General features: G+C 45.6%; 1 protein-coding gene across 1 annotated transcript in view; it reads left to right on the top strand.

The window, feature by feature from the left end:
- Window positions 1–203: 203 nt before the first annotated feature.
- LOC115138147 (solute carrier family 2, facilitated glucose transporter member 4-like) overlaps window positions 204–18,466 on the top strand; it is a 39,217-nt gene continuing 20,954 nt past the window's right edge. The window contains exons 1-2 of the mRNA XM_029674669.2: window positions 204–591; window positions 4,318–4,413. Of these exons, the coding sequence (XP_029530529.1) occupies window positions 559–591; window positions 4,318–4,413 (129 nt within the window). The 5' untranslated portion in view covers window positions 204–558. The remainder of the gene's footprint in view (window positions 592–4,317; window positions 4,414–18,466) is intronic.

Raw genomic sequence — 18,466 nt, 5'->3', positions numbered from 1 at the left:
ATGATTCATCACATGATTGGTGCTTTTTCACATACTTACATATGTCCAATAGTTAAAAGGAGACTTATGGAATCTGAAAGTGCAAACCTAGTAGGAATCACATTGGCCGTTCTGTGTAGAGATAACACTCCTCTTGACTTCAGCCAATGGTGAATAAGGTCAATACAGCTCCTGCTTTCATCTTGCCGCAAAAGACGACCTCTGTGACGGCTGAAACTCCCTCCAGTCACCCCTCACACCCACCCTCTCTCATTTAGAAAATACCAAGAGAGGTGTGCGCCAATGTCATTCTATCCAAGGTAGACCCGGACTCGCCACGAACATCAAAGCGAGGAGACTCAGAGTTAAAACCTTTGAACTGTTGCAACCTTGTCGCTTTTCACTTGTGTTTCAATTCTAGCCTTGGATTTGACTTTACCGGTCAACATTTAATACAAGTGCCAGGCTTATTGTCCATATTCCAAGTGAGGGTTTTCACGTCGTGTCCAGTTGGGAGTGTGCGTGGGGGAGCGGGACAACTGTCACGGACTGTAATTGGTGTCTCACGCGGTCAAAGCCATGCCGCCTGGGTTTCAGCAACTTGGAGTGGAGGTATTGTCAACATTACTCGTTTTTATAAGAAAATATTAAATGTTTTCATGCTCACTAACATTTACTAGCCTCTGATGCATGGAGTAGAATTTACGCATAGGTTATAGCCTATTGAGACCGATTTTCAGTAGCCTAACCCATGTCTCTGCATGTGTGAATGAAAATGTATATTTTGTTTATAAAAAAGTCTATAAAAGTATAAATATCCATTAAATACATACATTGTTTACATTTTGTAATCCACGTTTTAGAGATCCATTAATAACGTTTACAATAGGCTAATTGATCTCTCCACCCAGCTAAAAGTTGCCTCTTTATCTCGTTCTCATCCCCTTTCACTTTCTTATCTCAAGTGAGGGATGACTCTTCCACACCTGACGAAATGACTGGTTCATATGAACGCCTTTGAAACATTTGTCATCTGCGAAAATGGAGACCAACTTTAGCCTAATACCACTTTGCAGCTGTGGAATGTGGAGATGTGATATCAGAACACAGACAACTGTCAGTGAAATATGAAATATTAAAAATGTAAATTCATTTCCGCGAATGAAACGTGATTTTAGAATAATTGTAGCAATTGCTATTCATCCATCAGAATCGGCATTATGAGCATTTACATTTAGAACCCCAATAACGTTACATGGGGAATATGTAAATAACGCTATGTAACTGAACGTCTCAAATTAGACTTTCACATTCTAAAAGTAGTCCAGACCCTCTAAATATATGGCTCTAACAAACATTCTACTTTCAGGGAGATTGTCAAAACAATGTGAGCCCTTATTTGTCCTATAGCGACCTTGACCAGGAGATGTCTGCTTACAGGTCAGGCCTGAGATGAATATGGGTTGGTAGGTGACCCAGTTCCACCGGTTTGTGTTACATACCACAGCTCATACTAAAAACACTAAACTAGTACATGTATTCAAAAATATGATCAGAATTGCAGCATCTTTGTATTTTTCTTCCTGCTCATAGTTTGTGGCAAAATAGAAAAGATCAAGAAAAGGCACTTCAGAGAACTGGAGACGATGAAAACAAGGTCTTAACATCAGCCCATTTCTTTCCCAATATGTATTTCCCAATATGTTCTACATATGCAGGCTACAGTTGAAATGTTGTAAAGCCCATTCTATGAAGTGAAATGGAACACGACCCTTAGGTTCTTTTTGTTGTTGTTGTACAATGTGGGTCTCTCGGGCACACAAAAAAAACAGGAAGTGTCTGGACAACCTGTACTAAAACACTAGATTCAGGGATGTGTGAAGGACCACAGGGATGTCGGGCAACAGAGCAAACGCCTGTCAGGACACGTTTTTTTTGTCACCACAAGGCACTCCATTTCACTTTGGATACTTATACAACAGGGTGTGTGGTTTCTAGGAGGGAAGAGAAATGGAAATCTAAATTAAACATGAAAAGTTAGGCTAGACAAGGCAACTAGGCAGACATGTATACTCACTACTGTATCACAAGTTAAACTAAATCATGTTCTCAATTGTACACTATAAATATAAAACATGCATCATATTGCAGTGCCTGAATCAAACAGTGTGGTTACATAGTAAACAGACCCAGGTAGGGTCTGAAGCTAGCATTAGCCAGGTATGCTATACGACTCAGATCAAGCACTGGGCCTGGAAATAATGTGGGAAAGGCACCATCATTATAACATACAATTATACCAGTAAAATATGCACTATGTCTGCACAATAAGGGCCGAAGTGTGAGACAATGGCATCAGACTGAACAGCTCCCATGTAGTCATCGTTATGATTCGCAGTGGGCTACAAACATGTAGCAGGCTAGGCTACATGTTAACAAATGATTAGCCTAGCACACAAACGAGTACAAACATCAATCCCTGCAAAACAGACTTTCCTATCATCTCTCAAATATAGCTACTTACACTATTTAACACAGCAAACACTTCTTTATTGCTAGCTCTGCTCCCATGTGTCCATTTCCCTCACTTTATCAGATTAGCCACGCCCAGTAGGTGGGCCCCGGCAAGGTAATTAAAGGACACATGGGAGCAGCGATTGGTTCGTTGGCAGGTCAATCATGGTCTATAAGGGCCTTTTTAACAGAAACACTAACACACACACACACACACACACACACAGTGGCTGAAAAAGTACCCAATTGTCATACATGAGTAAAAGTAAAGATACCTAAATAGAAAATTACTCAAGTAAAAGTGCAAAGTCACCCAGTAAAATACTACTTGAGTAAAAGTCTACAAGTATTTGGTTTTAAATGTACTTAAGTATCAAAAAGCAAATGGAATTGTTAAAATATACTTCAGTATCAAAAGTGAAAGTAAATGCTATAAATCAATTCAATATATTAAGCAAACCAGACAGCACAATTTACTTTTTTATTTACGAATAGCCAGAGCCGCACTCAGAAATCATTTACAAACTAAGCATTTGGGTTTAGTTAGTCCACCAGATCAGAGGCAGTAGGGATGACCATATGTTCTCTCTTGACAAGTATGTAAATTGTACCATTTTCCTGTACTGCTAAGCATTCGAAATGTAACAGGTACTTTTTGGTGTCAGGGAAACTATATGGGAGTAAAATGTACATATTTTCTTTAGGAATGTAGTGGAGTAAAAGTAAAAGTTGTCAAAAATATAAGAAGTAAAGTACAGATACCCCCAAAAAATAACTTAAGTACTTCAAAGTATTTTTACTGTGTTGCCTTACGCCACTGCTTAGACAAACACATGCACACACTTGACCTTTGTTTTGCTTTTATGTTGACAAAACACGCCCTATCTGGGTACTCAACACTGCAAGGTCATCATGTCACAGCAACACAGACAGACACACCTCCGACACAAACTCAACCAGGTGTAGGATTCTAATGTAATATGCACACACATTTGGACATTTATTAATGGACCATTCTATCATTTTTCAGAATAGCATATAATAGAATAGAATGATGTCTTCAGAGGGGAAATGCTTTGCACAGTCTTGTATAGTTTAAATAAAACATAACAGTGAACACCATGTATATGTTTTCATTAATAACATAACATTCATTCATATTGATAACATTTTTGGAGAAGGAAACTGTTAACCCTATCTAGTTAATATCGGATAAGAACTAAGTAACTGTGCATTACAGCCCATGTTTAACTATTGTGAATTCAGTGCTATGTTGGGAAGGCTGCTAGAGCCAGTCAGCTTGCTGTGTCAAAGGTAAACAGATGTAAGCACTAGGAAAGCCTGGTCAGTCTCTCCTAGAGCCCCAAGCTGTCAGTCACCATGGTAACAGGTGCCTGTGGACTGATGGGAACATAGAACGCAAATATACTTTATATATACTGTTTATATATTGTAATCTTCAACCTAGACGGGAACTAGGATGGAACTCAGCGTTCAGTCACCCAATCACACGATACACAGTTAAGTCCTGGCCACAGCTAGAAAGATCCTTTCCCATTGGTATCACAGTTATAAATAGTGGATATTAGAGAGGCTGTCGCGTGTGTGTCTGGGGGGTTAGGTTGTTTTTGCAACAAACCATGCCTTTCTAGGTTATCCATACTCTCTGTATCCCTCACCAATGGGCACAATCCAACAGTCCTTGTTTCCCTTTACGAACAACCAGACACATATTTAAATCTAAATATATGGCTCTGCAAGCAACCACACAATTTCACCATGATAACAGAGGTGTTGTCTTCCTCTTGTGTGTGTCCACTACAGACAGTGACTGGAACCCTTGCTCTCTCAGTGTTCACTGCTGTATTGGGCTCCTTTCAGTTTGGATACAACATCGGCGTCATCAATGCACCTCAGAAGGTAAGACCAACTTGCAATTTCATTAAAGGGGAATTCCACCACTTTTTAACCTCATATTTATTATCTCCAGCACCATACTAGTTTTCCCTTTAACCAGTGTCATAGATAAACAGATTCTGGCAAAATCAGGCCCACTTTGGCACCAAAAGTTACAGTACATTCAAGACCGTACAATTCTAATAGAATCCCAATTAGAATGTTGTCAGGGGGCATGTTTGGTATCAAATGTAATTGGTGACATACACATATTTAGCACATGTTATTGCGGGTGTGGCGAAATGCTTGTGTTCCTAGCTCCAACAGTGCAGTAGTATCTAACAATCACAACGGTACACACACATCTAAAAGTTAAAGAATGGAATTAAGAAATATATAAATATTAGATCAAGCAATGTTGGAGTGGCATTGACTAAAATACAGTAGAATAGAATACAGTATATACATATGAGATGAGTAAGTATGTAAACGTTATTTAAACATTATTAAAATGACTAGTGTTCCATTATAAAAGTGGCCAGTGATTCCAAGTAATTTATATAGGGCAGCAGCCTCTAAGGTGAAGGGTTGCGTAACCGGGAGGAAGTCGACTAGTGATGTCGATTTAACAGTCTGATATCGGGTGCTGTAGGTGTCCTGAAGGGCAGGTAGTTTGCCCCCGGTGATGCGTTGGGCACACCGCACCACCCTCTGGAGAGCCCTGTGGTTGTGGACGGTGCAGTTGCCATATCAGGCGGTGATACAGCCCGAAAGGATGCTCTCAATTGTGCAACTGTAACAGTTTGTGAGGGTTTTATGGGCCAAGGCAAATTTTCTTCAGCCTCCTGAGGTTGAAGAGACGCAGTTGCGCCTTCACCACGCTGTCTGTGTGGGTTAGCCATTTCAGATTGTCAGTGAGGTTTACGCCGAGGATCTTGAAGCTTTCCACCTTCTCCACTGTGGTCCCGTTGATATGGATAGTGGCATGCTACCTTTGCTGTTTCCTGAAGTCCACAATCTACTGCTTTGTTTTGTTTACATTGAGTGAGAGGTTATTTTCCTGGCACTACACTCCCAGGGCCTTCACCTCCTCCTTGTAGGCTGTCTCGTCATTGTTGGTAATCAGGCCTACTACTGTTGTGTCGTCTGCAAACTTGATGATTGAGGTGGAGGCATGCGTGGCCACGCAGTCATGGGTGAACAGGGAGTACAGCTGAGCACACACCCTTGTGGGGCCCCTGTGTTGAGGATCAGTGAAGTGGAGGTGTTCTTTCCTACCTTCGCCACCTGGGGGCGGCCCATCACAGGGCGGGGTTCAGACCCAGGGCCCCGAGCTTAATGATGAGTTTGGAGGATATTATGGTGTTGAATGCTGAGCTATAGTCAATGAACAGCATTCTTACATAGGTATTCCTCTTGTCCAGATGGAATAGCGCAGTGCAATGGCGATTGCATCGTCTGTGGATCTATTAGGTCGGTAAGCAAATTGAAGTGAGTCTAGGGTGTCAGGTAAGGTAGAGGTGATATGATCCGTAACTAGCCTCTCACAGCACTTCATGATGACAGAAGTGAGTGTTACGGGGCAATAGTAATTTAGTTCAGTTACCTTTGCTTTCTTGGGTACAGGAACAATGGTGGACATCTTGAAGCAAGTGGGGACAGCAGACTGGGATAGGGAGAGATTGGATATGTCTGTAAACACTCCAGCCAGCTGGTCTGCGCATTGTCTGAGGACGCAGCTAGCGATGCCGTCTGGGCTAGCAGCCTTCTTACTCAAGACGACTCCCGAGAAGGAGAAACCACAGTCCTTGGTAGTGGGCCACGTTGGTGGCACTATGTTATCCTCTAAGTGTGCAAAGAAGGTGTTTAGCTTGTCCGGAAGCAAGACGTCGGTATCCGCAAAGTGGCTGGTTTTCTCTCTGTAGTCCGTGATTGTCTGTAGACCCTGCCACATACGTCTTGTGTCTGAGCCGTTGAAATGCGACTACTGACGTTTTGTCTGTTTGACTGTCATATTCCCAGTCACCATGGTTAAATGCTGTGGTTCGCGCTTTCAGTTTTGCGTGAATGCTGCCATCTATCCACGGTTTCTGGTTTGGGTAGGTTTTATGTCACAGTGGGTACAACATCTCCTATACACTTCCTGATTAACTCAGTCACCGTGTCTGTGTATTTGTCAATGTTATTCTCAGAGGCTACCCGGACCATATCCCAATCCCAGTGATCAAAACAATCTTGAAGCATGGATTGGTCCGATTGGTCAGACCAGCATTGAATAGACTTTGCACAGGTACTTCCTGTTTGAGATTCTGTCTATAGGAAAGGAGGAGCAAAATGGAGTCGTGATCAGATTTGCAGAAGGGAGGGCAAATGTAGGCAGGACCTCAGACTAGGGCGAAGGTTCACCTTCCAACAGGACAGTGACCCTAAGCACACAGCCAAGTCAATGCAGGAGTGCCTTCGAGAGAAGTCTCTGAATGTCCTTGTGTGGCCCACACAGAGCCCCGACTTGAACCGATCGAACATCTCTGGAGAGACCTGAAAATAGCTGTGCAGCGACGCTCCCCATCCAATCTGACAGAGCTTCAGAAGAATCTGCAGAGAAGAATGGGTGAAACTCCCCAAATTCATACCCAAGAAGACTCTAGGTTGTAATCACTGCCAAAGGTGCTTCAACAAAGTACTGAGTAAAGGGTCTGAATACTTATGTATGAGTAAACCGCCACTACCATCCGTACTATTGGCCAACGTGCAATCACTGGAAAATAGAATGGATGATCTACGATTAAGACTAACCTACCAATGGGACATTAAAAACTATAATATCTTATGTTTCATTGAGTCGTGGCTGAACGGATACTATAGAGCTGGCTGGGTATTCCGTGCATTGGCAGGACAGAGAAGCTATGTCTGGTAAGACGAGGGGCGCGATTTCTCATTTGAAAGAAGTCTCGAGGTATTGCTCGTCTGAGGTAGAGTACCTCATGATAAGCTGTAGACCACACTATCTACCAAGAGAGTTCTCATCTATATTATTCAAAACGGTCTATTTACCACCTCAAACCAATGCTGGCACTAAGACCACACTCAACGAGCTGTATAACGCCATAAGCAAACAAGAAAATGCACATCTAGTAGCGGCGCTCCTAGTGGCTGGGGACCTTAATGCAAGCAAACTTAAATCCATTTTACCAAATTTCGACCAGCATGTCACATGTGCAACTAAAGGGGAAAAAAACCTCTATACCACCTTTACTCCACACAGAGAGACACAAACAAAGCTCTCCCTCGCGATCCATTTGGAAAATCTGACCATAATTCTATCCTCCTGATTCCTGTGTACAAGCAAAAACTAAAGCCGGAAGTACCAGTGACTTGCTCAATACGGAAGTGGTCAGATGACACGCATGCTACGCTACTGGACTGTTTTGATAGCACAGACTGGAATTTGTTCCGGGATTCATCCAATGGCATTGAGGAGTATACCACCTCAGTCGCCGGCTTTATCAATAAGTGTATCGACAACGTTGTCCTCACAGTGACCATACATACATATCTCAACCAGAAGCCATGGATTACAGTGAACCGAGCTAAAAGCTAGAGCTGCCGCTTTCAAGGAGCGGAACACTAATCTGGACGCTTCTAAGAAATACTGTTACGTCCTCAAATGAACCATCAAACAGGCAAAGCGTCAATACAGGACTAAGATTGAATCCTACTACATCAGCTCTCACACTCGTCGGATGTGGCAAGGTTTGAAAACTATTACAGACTACATAGGGAAACCCAGCTGTGAGCTGCCCAGTGACGTGAGCCTACCAGACGAGCTAAAGGCCTTTTATGGTCGCTTCGAAGCAAGCAACACTGAAGCATGCATGAGAGCACCAGCCGTATCGGACCTTTAAACAGGTCAACATTCACAAAGCCGCAGGGCCAGACGGATTACCAGGACATGTACTCAATGCATGCGCGGACCAACTGGCAAGTGTTTTCACTGACATTTTCAACCTCTCCCTGACCGAGTCTGTAATACCTACTTTTTTCAAGCAGACCCTGTGCCCAAGGAAGCGAAGGTAACCTGCCTAAATGATTACCACCCCAGTAGTCATAAAGTGCTTTGAAAGGCTGGTCATGGCTCACATAAACACCATCATCCCGGAAACCCTAGACCTACTCCAATTCGCATACCGCCCCAACAGATCCAATCTCAATCGCACTGAACTCTGCCCTTTCCCACCTGGACAAAAGGAACACCTATGTGAGAATGGTGTTCATTGACTACAGCTCAGCGTTCAACATCATAGTGTCCACAAAGCTCATCACTAAGCTAAGGACCCTGGGACTAAACACCTCTCTCTGCAATTGGATCCTGGACTTCCTGATGGGCCTCCCCCAGGTGGTAAGGGAAGGCAACAACACATCTGCCACGCTGATTCTCAACACTGGAGCCCCTCAGGGGTGCGTGCTTAGTCCCCTCCTGTACTTTCTGTTCACCCATGACTGCGTGGCCAATCACGACTCCAACACCATCATTAAGTTTGCTGATGACACAGTGGTAGGCCTGATCAGCGACAACAATGAGACAGCCTATAGGGAGGAGGTCAGAGACCTAGCAGTGTGGTGCCAGGACAACAACCTCTCCCTCAATGTGAGCAAGACAAACGAGATGATCGTGGACTACAGGAAAAGGCGGGCCGAACAGCCCCCATTAACTTCTTATGGATGGGGGGCAGTATTGAGTAGCTTGGATGAATAAGATGCCCAGAGTAAACTACCTGATACTCAGGCCCAGAAGCTAAGATATGCATATTATTAGTATATTTGGATAGAACACACTCCAACGTTTCTAAAACTGTTTGAATGATATCTGTGAGTATAATAGAACTCATATGGCAGGCAAAAACCTGAGAAAAAATCCACCAGGAAGTGGGAAATCTGAGGTTTGTAGGTTTTCAACTCTTTGCCTATCCAAGATACAGTGTAAATTTGGTCCAATTGCACTTCCTAAAGCTTCCACTAGATGTCAACAGTCTTTAGAACCTTGTTTCAGGCTTCTACTGTGAAGGGGGAGCGAATAAGAGCTGTTTGACCAAGGGGTCTGGCAGAATGCACGCAGCCGTGAGAGCTAGCTGCGTTCCTTTTCATTTCTAAAGACAAAGGAATTGTCCGGTTGAAACATTATTGAAGATTGATGATAAAAACATCCTAAAAATTGATTCTATACATCGTTTGACATGTTTCTACAAACTGTAATATAACTTTTAAAACTTTTCGTCTGGACTAAGTGTGCCTGCGTCTCATGAATTTGGATTTGTGAACTAAATGCGCGAAAAAAGGAGGTATTTGGACATAAATGATGGACTTTATCGAACAAAACAAACATTTATTGTGGAACTGGGATTCCTTGGAGTGCAGTCTGATGAAGATCATCAAAGGTAAGTGAATATTTGTAAGGGTTTTCCTGTGGTGAAGGAGAAGCGGACCAAAATGCAGCGTGGTGGTTATTCATGTTCTTTAATCAAGGAACTAGACATGAAATAACTAGCAAAACAACAAACGTGTGAAAACCTAAAACAGCCCTATCTGGTGCAAAACACAGAGACAGGAACAATCACCCACAAACACACAGTGAAACCCAGGCTACCTAAGTATGATTCTCAATCAGAGACAACTAATGACACCTGCCTCTGATTGAGAACCATACTAGGCCGAAACATAGAAATACCCAAAACCTAGAAAAACAAACATAGACTGCCCACCCAACTCATGCCCTGACCATACTAAATAAATACAAAAGAAAGGAAATAAAGGTCAGAACGTGACAGTACCCTCCCCCCCCAAAGGTGCGGACTCCGGCCGCAAAACCTTGACCTATAGGGGAGGGTCTGGGTGGGCGTCTGTCCGCGGTGGCGGCTCTGGTGCGGGACGCGGACCCCACTTCACCATTGTCTTAGTCCGCCTCATTGTCCGCCTCTTTGGCTCTCTAACCATGGCAACCCCTCTCAATGACCCCACTGGACAGAGGGGCAGCTCGGGACAGAGGTGCAGCTGCTCGGTACAGAGGGGCAGCTGCTCGGGACAGAGGGGCAGCTGCTCGGGACAGAGGGGCAGCTGCTCTGGCGCCTCTGGGCTGAGGGGCTCTGGCGCCTCAGACTCCGGCAGCAGCGCCGGACAGGCGGGAGACTCCGGCAGCAGCGCCGGACAGGCGGGAGACTCCGGAAGCACTGGGCAGGAGGAAGGCTCTGGCAGCGCTGGACAGGCGGGAGCCTCTGTAAGGATGAGCCGGAGAGACAGCCTGGTGCGGGGGGCTGCCACCGGAGGGCTGGTGCGTGGAGGTGGTGACGGATAGACCGGACCGTGCAGGGGCACTGGAGCTCTTGAGCACCGAGCCTGCCCAACCTTACCCGGTTGAATGGTCCCGGTCGCCCTGCCAGTGCGGCGAGGTGGAATAGCCCGCACTGGGCTATGCAGGCGAACCGGGGACACCGTGCGCAAGGCTGGTGCCATGTAAGCCGGCCCAAGGAGACGCACTGGAGACCAGATGCGTAGAGCCGGCTTCATGGCACTTGGCTCGATGCCCACTCTAGCCCGGCCGATACGCGGAGCTGGAATGTACCGCACCGGGCTATGCACCCGCACTGGGGACACCGTGCGCTTCACAGCATAACACGGTGCCTGCCCGGTCTCTCTCGCCCCCCGGTAAGCACAGGAAGTTGGCGCAGGTCTCCTACCTGGCTTCAACACACTTCCTGTGAGCCTCCTCCCAAGAAATTTTTGGGGCTGACTCTCGGGCTTCCATCCGCTCTGCCGTGCTAGCTCCTCATAATGCCGCCTCTCTGCTTTTGCTGCCTCCAGCTCGGCTTTGGGGCGGCAATATTCCCCTGGCTCTGCCCAGGGTCCTTTCCCGTCTAGAATCTCCTCCCAAGTCCATTTCTCCAAGTAGTGCAGCCTCTCCCACTGCTGCTGCTGCTGCTCCTGCTGCTGCTGCCTCTGTTGCCTCTCCTGCTGCTGCTTTTGCTGTTGCCCATCACCACGCCGCTTGGTCCTGTTGTGGTGGGTGATTCTGTAAGGGTTTTCCTGTGGTGAAGGAGAAGCGGACCAAAATGCAGCGTGGTGGTTATTCATGTTCTTTAATCAAGGAACTAGACATGAAATAACTAGCAAAACAACAAATGTGGGCGTCAAAACTGTTCGCTGCTCTGGCCCCCCAATGGTGGAACAAACTCCCTCACGACGCCAGGACAGCGGAGTCAATCACCACCTTCCGGAGACACCTGAAACCCCACCTCTTTAAGGAATACCTAGGATAGGATAAAGTAATCCCTCTCACCCCCCTTAAAAGATTTACATGCACTACTGTTCCACTGGATGTCATAAGGTGAATGCACCAATTTGTAAGTCGCTCTGGATAAGAGCGTCTGCTAAATGACTTAAATGTTAAATGTAAATGTAAAACCTAAAACAGCCCTATCTGGGGCAAAACACAGAGACAGGAACAATCACCCACAAACACACAGTGAAACCCAGGCTACCTAAGTATGATTCTCAATCAGAGACAACTAATGACACCTGCCTCTGATTGAGAACCATACTAGGCCGAAACATAGAAATACCCAAAACCTAGAAAAACAAACATAGACTGCCCACCCAACTCATGCCCTGACCATACTAAATAAATACAAAAGAAAGGAAATAAAGGTCAGAACGTGACAGTACCCTCCCCCCCCAAAGGTGCGGACTCCGGCCGCAAAACCTTGACCTATAGGGGAGGGTCTGGGTGGGCGTCTGTCCGCGGTGGCGGCTCTGGTGCGGGACGCGGACCCTACTTCACCATTGTCTTAGTCCGCCTCATTGTCCGCCTCTGTGGCTCTCTAACCATGGCAACCCCTCTCAATGACCCCACTGGACAGAGGGGCAGATCGGGACAGAGGTGCAGCTGCTCGGGACAGAGGGGCAGCTGCTCTGGCGCCTCTGGGCTGAGGGGCTCTGGCGCCTCAGACTCCGGCAGCAGCGCCGGACAGGCGGGAGACTCCGGCAGCAGCGCCGGACAGGCGGGAGACTCCGGAAGCACTGGGCAGGAGGAAGGCTCTGGCAGCGCTGGACAGGCGGGAGCCTCTGTAAGGATGAGCCGGAGAGACAGCCTGGTGCGGGGGGCTGCCACCGGAGGGCTGGTGCGTGGAGGTGGTGACGGATAGACCGGACCGTGCAGGGGCACTGGAGCTCTTGAGCACCGAGCCTGCCCAACCTTACCCGGTTGAATGGTCCCGGTCGCCCTGCCAGTGCGGCGAGGTGGAATAGCCCGCACTGGGCTATGCAGGCGAACCGGGGACACCGTGCGCAAGGCTGGTGCCATGTAAGCCGGCCCAAGGAGACGCACTGGAGACCAGATGCGTAGAGCCGGCTTCATGGCACTTGGCTCGATGCCCACTCTAGCCCGGCCGATACGCGGAGCTGGAATGTACCGCACCGGGCTATGCACCCGCACTGGGGACACCGGTCTCTCTCGCCCCCCGGTAAGCACAGGAAGTTGGCGCAGGTCTCCTACCTGGCTTCAACACACTTCCTGTGAGCCTCCCCCCCAAGAAATTTTTGGGGCTGACTCTCGGGCTTCCATCCGCTCTGCCGTGCTAGCTCCTCATAATGCCGCCTCTCTGCTTTTGCTGCCTCCAGCTCGGCTTTGGGGCGGCAATATTCCCCTGGCTCTGCCCAGGGTCCTTTCCCGTCTAGAATCTCCTCCCAAGTCCATTTCTCCAAGTAGTGCAGCCTCTCCCACTGCTGCTGTGCTGCTCCTGCTGCTGCTGCCTCTGTTGCCTCTCCTGCTGCTGCTTTTGCTGTTGCCCATCACCACGCCGCTTGGTCCTGTTGTGGTGGGTGATTCTGTAAGGGTTTTCCTGTGGTGAAGGAGAAGCGGACCAAAATGCAGCGTGGTGGTTATTCATGTTCTTTAATCAAGGAACTAGACATGAAATAACTAGCAAAACAACAAATGTGTGAAAACCTAAAACAGCCCTATCTGGGGCAAAACACAGAGACAGGAACAATCACCCACAAACACACAGTGAAACCCAGGCTACCTAAGTATGATTCTCAATCAGAGACAACTAATGACACCTGCCTCTGATTGAGAACCATACTAGGCCGAAACATAGAAATACCCAAAACCTAGAAAAACAAACATAGACTGCCCACCCAACTCATGCCCTGACCATACTAAATAAATACAAAAGAAAGGAAATAAAGGTCAGAACGTGACAATATTTATAATGCTATTTCTGACTTCGGTTGACTCCACAACATGACGGGTATCTGTATGGCTTGTTTTGGTGCCTGAGCGCTGTACTCAGATTATTGCATGGTGTGCTTTTTCCGTAAAGCTTTTTTGAAATCTGAAATCTGACTTGCATTAAAGGAGAAGCATATCTTTAATTCCATGTATAACACTTGTATTTTCATCAACGTTTATGATGAGTATTTCTGTAAATTGACGTGGCTCTCTGCAAAATCACCGGATGTTTTGGAAGCAAATCATTACTGAACATAACGCGCCAATGTAAACTGAGATTTTGGGATATAAATATGAACTTTATCAAACAAAACATACATGTATTGAGTAACATGAAGTCCTATGAGTGTCATCTGATGAAGATCATCAAAGGTTAATGATTCATTTTATCTCTATTTCTGCTTTTTATGACTCCTCTCTTTGGCTGGAAAATGGCTGTGTTTTTCTGTGACTAGGTGCTGACCTAACATAATCGCATGGTATGCTTTCGTCGTAAAGCCTTTTTGAAATCGGACACTGTGGTGGGATTAACAACAAGTATACCTTGAAAATTATGTATAATACTTGTATGTTTGAGGAATTTTAATTATGAGATTTCTGTTGTTTGAATTTGGCGCCCTGCACTTTCACTGGCTGTTGTCAAATTGATCCCGTTAACGGGATTTCAGCCCATCTCATCTCTAAGAAGTTTTAACATCGACGGAGCTGTAGTGGAGCAGGTAGAGAGTTCCTTGGTGTCCACATCTCCAACAAACTATCATGGTCCAAACACACCAAGACAGTCGTGAAGAGGGCATGACAACACCTTTTCCCCCTCAGGAGATTGAAAAGATTTGACATGGGTCCCCAGATCCTCAAAAAGTTCTACAGCTGCACCATCAAGAGCATCACCGCCTGGTATGGCAACTGCTCGGAATCTGACCGTAAGGCACTACAGAGGGTAGTGCGTACGGGCAAGCTTCCTACCATCCAGGACCTATATACTAGGTGGTGTCAAAGAAAGGCCCAAATAATTGTCAAAGACTCCAGTCACCCAAGTCATAGTCGGTTCTCTCTGCTACCGCACGGCAAGCGGTATTGGAGCGCCAAGTCTAGGACCAAAAGACTCCCTAACAGCTTCTACACCCAAGCCATAAGACTGCTGAACAATTAATCAACCCCCCCCCATACAAAATAACTTGGATAACCTGTACCCCCGCACATTGACTCGGTACCGGTACCCTCTGTATATAGCCTCGTTATTGTTATTTTTATTGTATTACTTTTTATTTTTATTTTACCATTTTTACCTTAGTTTATTTAGTAAATATTTTCTTAACCAACAATGCAGTTCAAGAAAGAGTTAAGGGCTTGCAAGAAAGCATTTAACAGTAAGGTATTGTATTCGGAGCATGTGATAAATAACATTTGATTTGAAATGTGATATTTCTGTTTTTTATTTTCAATAAATAAATATATTTTTAAAAACTGTTTTTGCTTTGTCATGTAATCCATTTTAGAATAAGTCTGTAAAGTAACAAAATGTGGAAAAGGTCAAGGGGTCTGAATACTTTCCGAATGCACTGTGTGCTTGTTGTCCTCACCAGGGTTTTGACCTGACTGTAGTTCAGTGTCGTAACTGACATCAGTGGGCAAATACTCACTTTCGATGGCCAGTGGCACGCTGGAAAAGTGAATCCCGGTTTCAACTGTACTCATGCAGATGGCAGATAGCGTGTCTGGCGTCCTGTGGGTGAGCGGTTTGCTGCAACAAGAGGTCCCGTGAGAAAAAAACTTGCCGCCTATAGAAATCAAATGCCCATCCAACTGATTAATTAAAGTTATGTTAGGATATATCAGTTATCCTGTTAGAGCTTTTGTGCTGAATCCACTGTGTTGACTAAGGTGCCATGTTTATGGTCATGTCAGTGTGTAGGAAGGAGATTTCAAGATGTGGGAAGTGTGCAGGAAGGCAAGGGACAGAAGATTGTGTAGTTTCAGTGGATAAGGTTGTGTGTGTTAACTGTAGGGGTGACCATGCCGCTGGGGATCGGAAGTGTCCGGTGCGAGAGAGGCAGGTTGAAGTGGTCAGAGTAGTGCAGAAAGTGTCGTATGCTGAGGCTGTGGAGAAAGTAGAGGGGGATTTTTTTTTTTATCGTTCATTTCATTTGACCACCTCCCTCCAATGATCACTCAAGCCATGAACTTTCCAACCCTCTCATGAATGAGGTTGTTGATTCCTAAATTGCTTGTCTTTTTTGTGTTGCTTTAAAGCACTTTGATATTCTTTATGTAATGAATAGCGCTTGAATAAATGATTAATATGACCTTTTCGGAAACAGGCTATTGTTGTCTTTTTTCTCAGGACCAGGTTTGTCCCGTTCACAATGAAGTAGAGTCTATAGGCTTTAAAAGCAACATATTAATGTCAGTGCAATCAATTAAGGATTCAAACTAAATGAAATGTCGGGATAGAGGAAAGAAGACATGTAGGGATATAGAAGAGAGAGGGAGATTGGGGGAATAGAGAGACTGTGAGGATGGATGTACTATTACAGAATAGGAAACGGATAAAGAGAGCAGGAGGAAGAAATATATTGGAGACAAGAGAGGGAAAGAGCAGAAGAGAGAGTGGCCAGGGGAGCATCCGAGTAATGTCAACACGAGCCGCATGAGGAAACACACAGCGTTGCCAAAAAATACCCCCTCGCCCTCCCCATGCCTCCTCGCCCTCCTCACCCATCCGCAAGCCTGCACAGTTCACACATCTATCTACCCCCATTCCTGCACTTCAACCCCCCCCACATCTCAGATATCCTTAACAGCCAAGGGTGAAATTGGAGGCAGAGGGGTTTAAGGCAACGATTCTGGTGTCATGGGAAAGAGGGGCTATTTTGGGCTTTTTTTAGGACGACACTCAAAAGGTTTGTTGAGGCTTCACGCTGTGACTCAGTCGCGTTCGGAGAGAAACACACCATAGTGCACGTACAGCCTCCCTAAACAATATATAGTTAGATGATCTCACTGCAATCTAGACAATCTCTTAGATTCACTGTTGTAAAGCCCTCTTCTCATAAGGGGGCTTTAGTTGTGGTTTGGTGGTCATGGCATATATCAGAACATATACAGTATCAGCTAATTGCTAATAGATCAAATTTAGCAGATCATATATCAGCTAACATACACCAAATATATTAGAACATATATCAGCTAAAATAGCTAATATATGTTAGAATATATTTGATGTAACAGAAATAAAAAAATATTATGATATACTGTATCAGCTAACATACATCAAATATATTGGACCATACATCAGCAATCATAACCTCAGAAAAAAAAGAAATGTCTCTTTTTCAGGACCCTGTCTTTCAAAGATAATTCGTAAAAATCCAAATAACTTCACAGATCTTCATTGTAAAGGGTTTAAACATTGTAAAGGGTTTCCCATGCTTGTTCAATGAACCATAAACAATTAATGAACATGGACCTGTGGAACGGTCGTTAAGACACTAACAGCTTACAGACCGTAGGCAATTAAGGTCACAGTTATGAAAACTTAGGATACTAAAGAGGCCTTTCTACAGACTCTGAAAAACACCAAAAGAAAGATGCCCATGGTCTGTGCTCATCTGCGTGAACGTGCTTTAGGCATGCTGCAAGGAGGCATGAGGACTGCAGATGTGGCCAGGGTAATAAATTGCAATGTCCGTACTGTGAGACGCCTAAAACAGAGCTACAGAAAGACAGGACAGACAGCTGAACGTCCTCGCAGTGGTAGACCACGTGTAACAACACCTGCACAGGATCGGTACATCCGAACATCACACCTGCGGCACAGGTAAAGGAAGGCAACAACAACTGCCAGAGTTACACCAGGAACGTACAATCCCCCCATCAGTGCTCAGATTGTCCGCAATAGGCTGAGAGAGGCTGGACTGAGGGCTTGTAGGCCTGTTGCAAGGCAGGTCCTCACCAGACATTACCGGCAACAACGTCGCCTACGGGCACAAACACACCGTTGCTGGACACAAACCCGCTTTTTGCCAGTCCTGTCGACTGGCAAAAAGTGCTCTTCACTGGCGAGTCACGGGTTTTGTCTCACCTATCGTTGAAGGAATGAGCGTTACACCGAGGCCTGTACTCTGGAGCAGGATCGATTTGGAGGTGGAGGGTCCGTCATGGTCTGGGGCGGTGTGTCACAGCATCATCGAACTGAGCTTGTTATCATTGCAGGCAATCAAAATGCTGTGCGTTACAGGAAAGACATCCTCCTCCCTCATGTGGTACCCTTCCTGCAGGCTCATCCTGACATGACCCTCCAGCATGACAATGCCACCAGTCATACTGCTCGTTCTGTGCCTGATTTCCTGCAATACAGGAATGTCAGTGTTCTGCCATGGCCAGCGAAGAGCCCGTATCTCAATCCCATTGAGCACGTCAGGGACCTGTTGGATCGGAGGGTGAGGGCTAGGGCCATTCCCCGCAGGAACTTGCAGGTGCCTTGGTGGAAGAGTGGGGTAACATCTCACAGCAAGAACTGGCAAATCTGGTGCAGTCCATGAGAAGGAGATGCCCTGCAGTACTTAATGCAGCTGGTGGCCACACCAGATACTGACTGTTACTTTGATTTTGACCCCCACCCCTTTGTTCAGGGACATACTATTCCATTTCTGTTAGTCACATGTCTGTGGAACTTGTTCAGTTTATGTCTCAGATTTTGAATCTTGTTATGTTATGTTCTTACAAATATTTAAACATGTTAAGTTTGCTGAAAATAAACACAGTTGACAGTGAGAGGACATTTCTTTTTTT

Source organism: Oncorhynchus nerka, linkage group LG12, assembly GCF_034236695.1.
Source record: "Oncorhynchus nerka isolate Pitt River linkage group LG12, Oner_Uvic_2.0, whole genome shotgun sequence".
NCBI classification, from domain to species: domain Eukaryota; kingdom Metazoa; phylum Chordata; class Actinopteri; order Salmoniformes; family Salmonidae; genus Oncorhynchus; species Oncorhynchus nerka.
The sequence above is the reverse complement of the archived record's forward strand: the minus strand, read 5'-3'. Positions and strand labels throughout refer to the sequence as shown.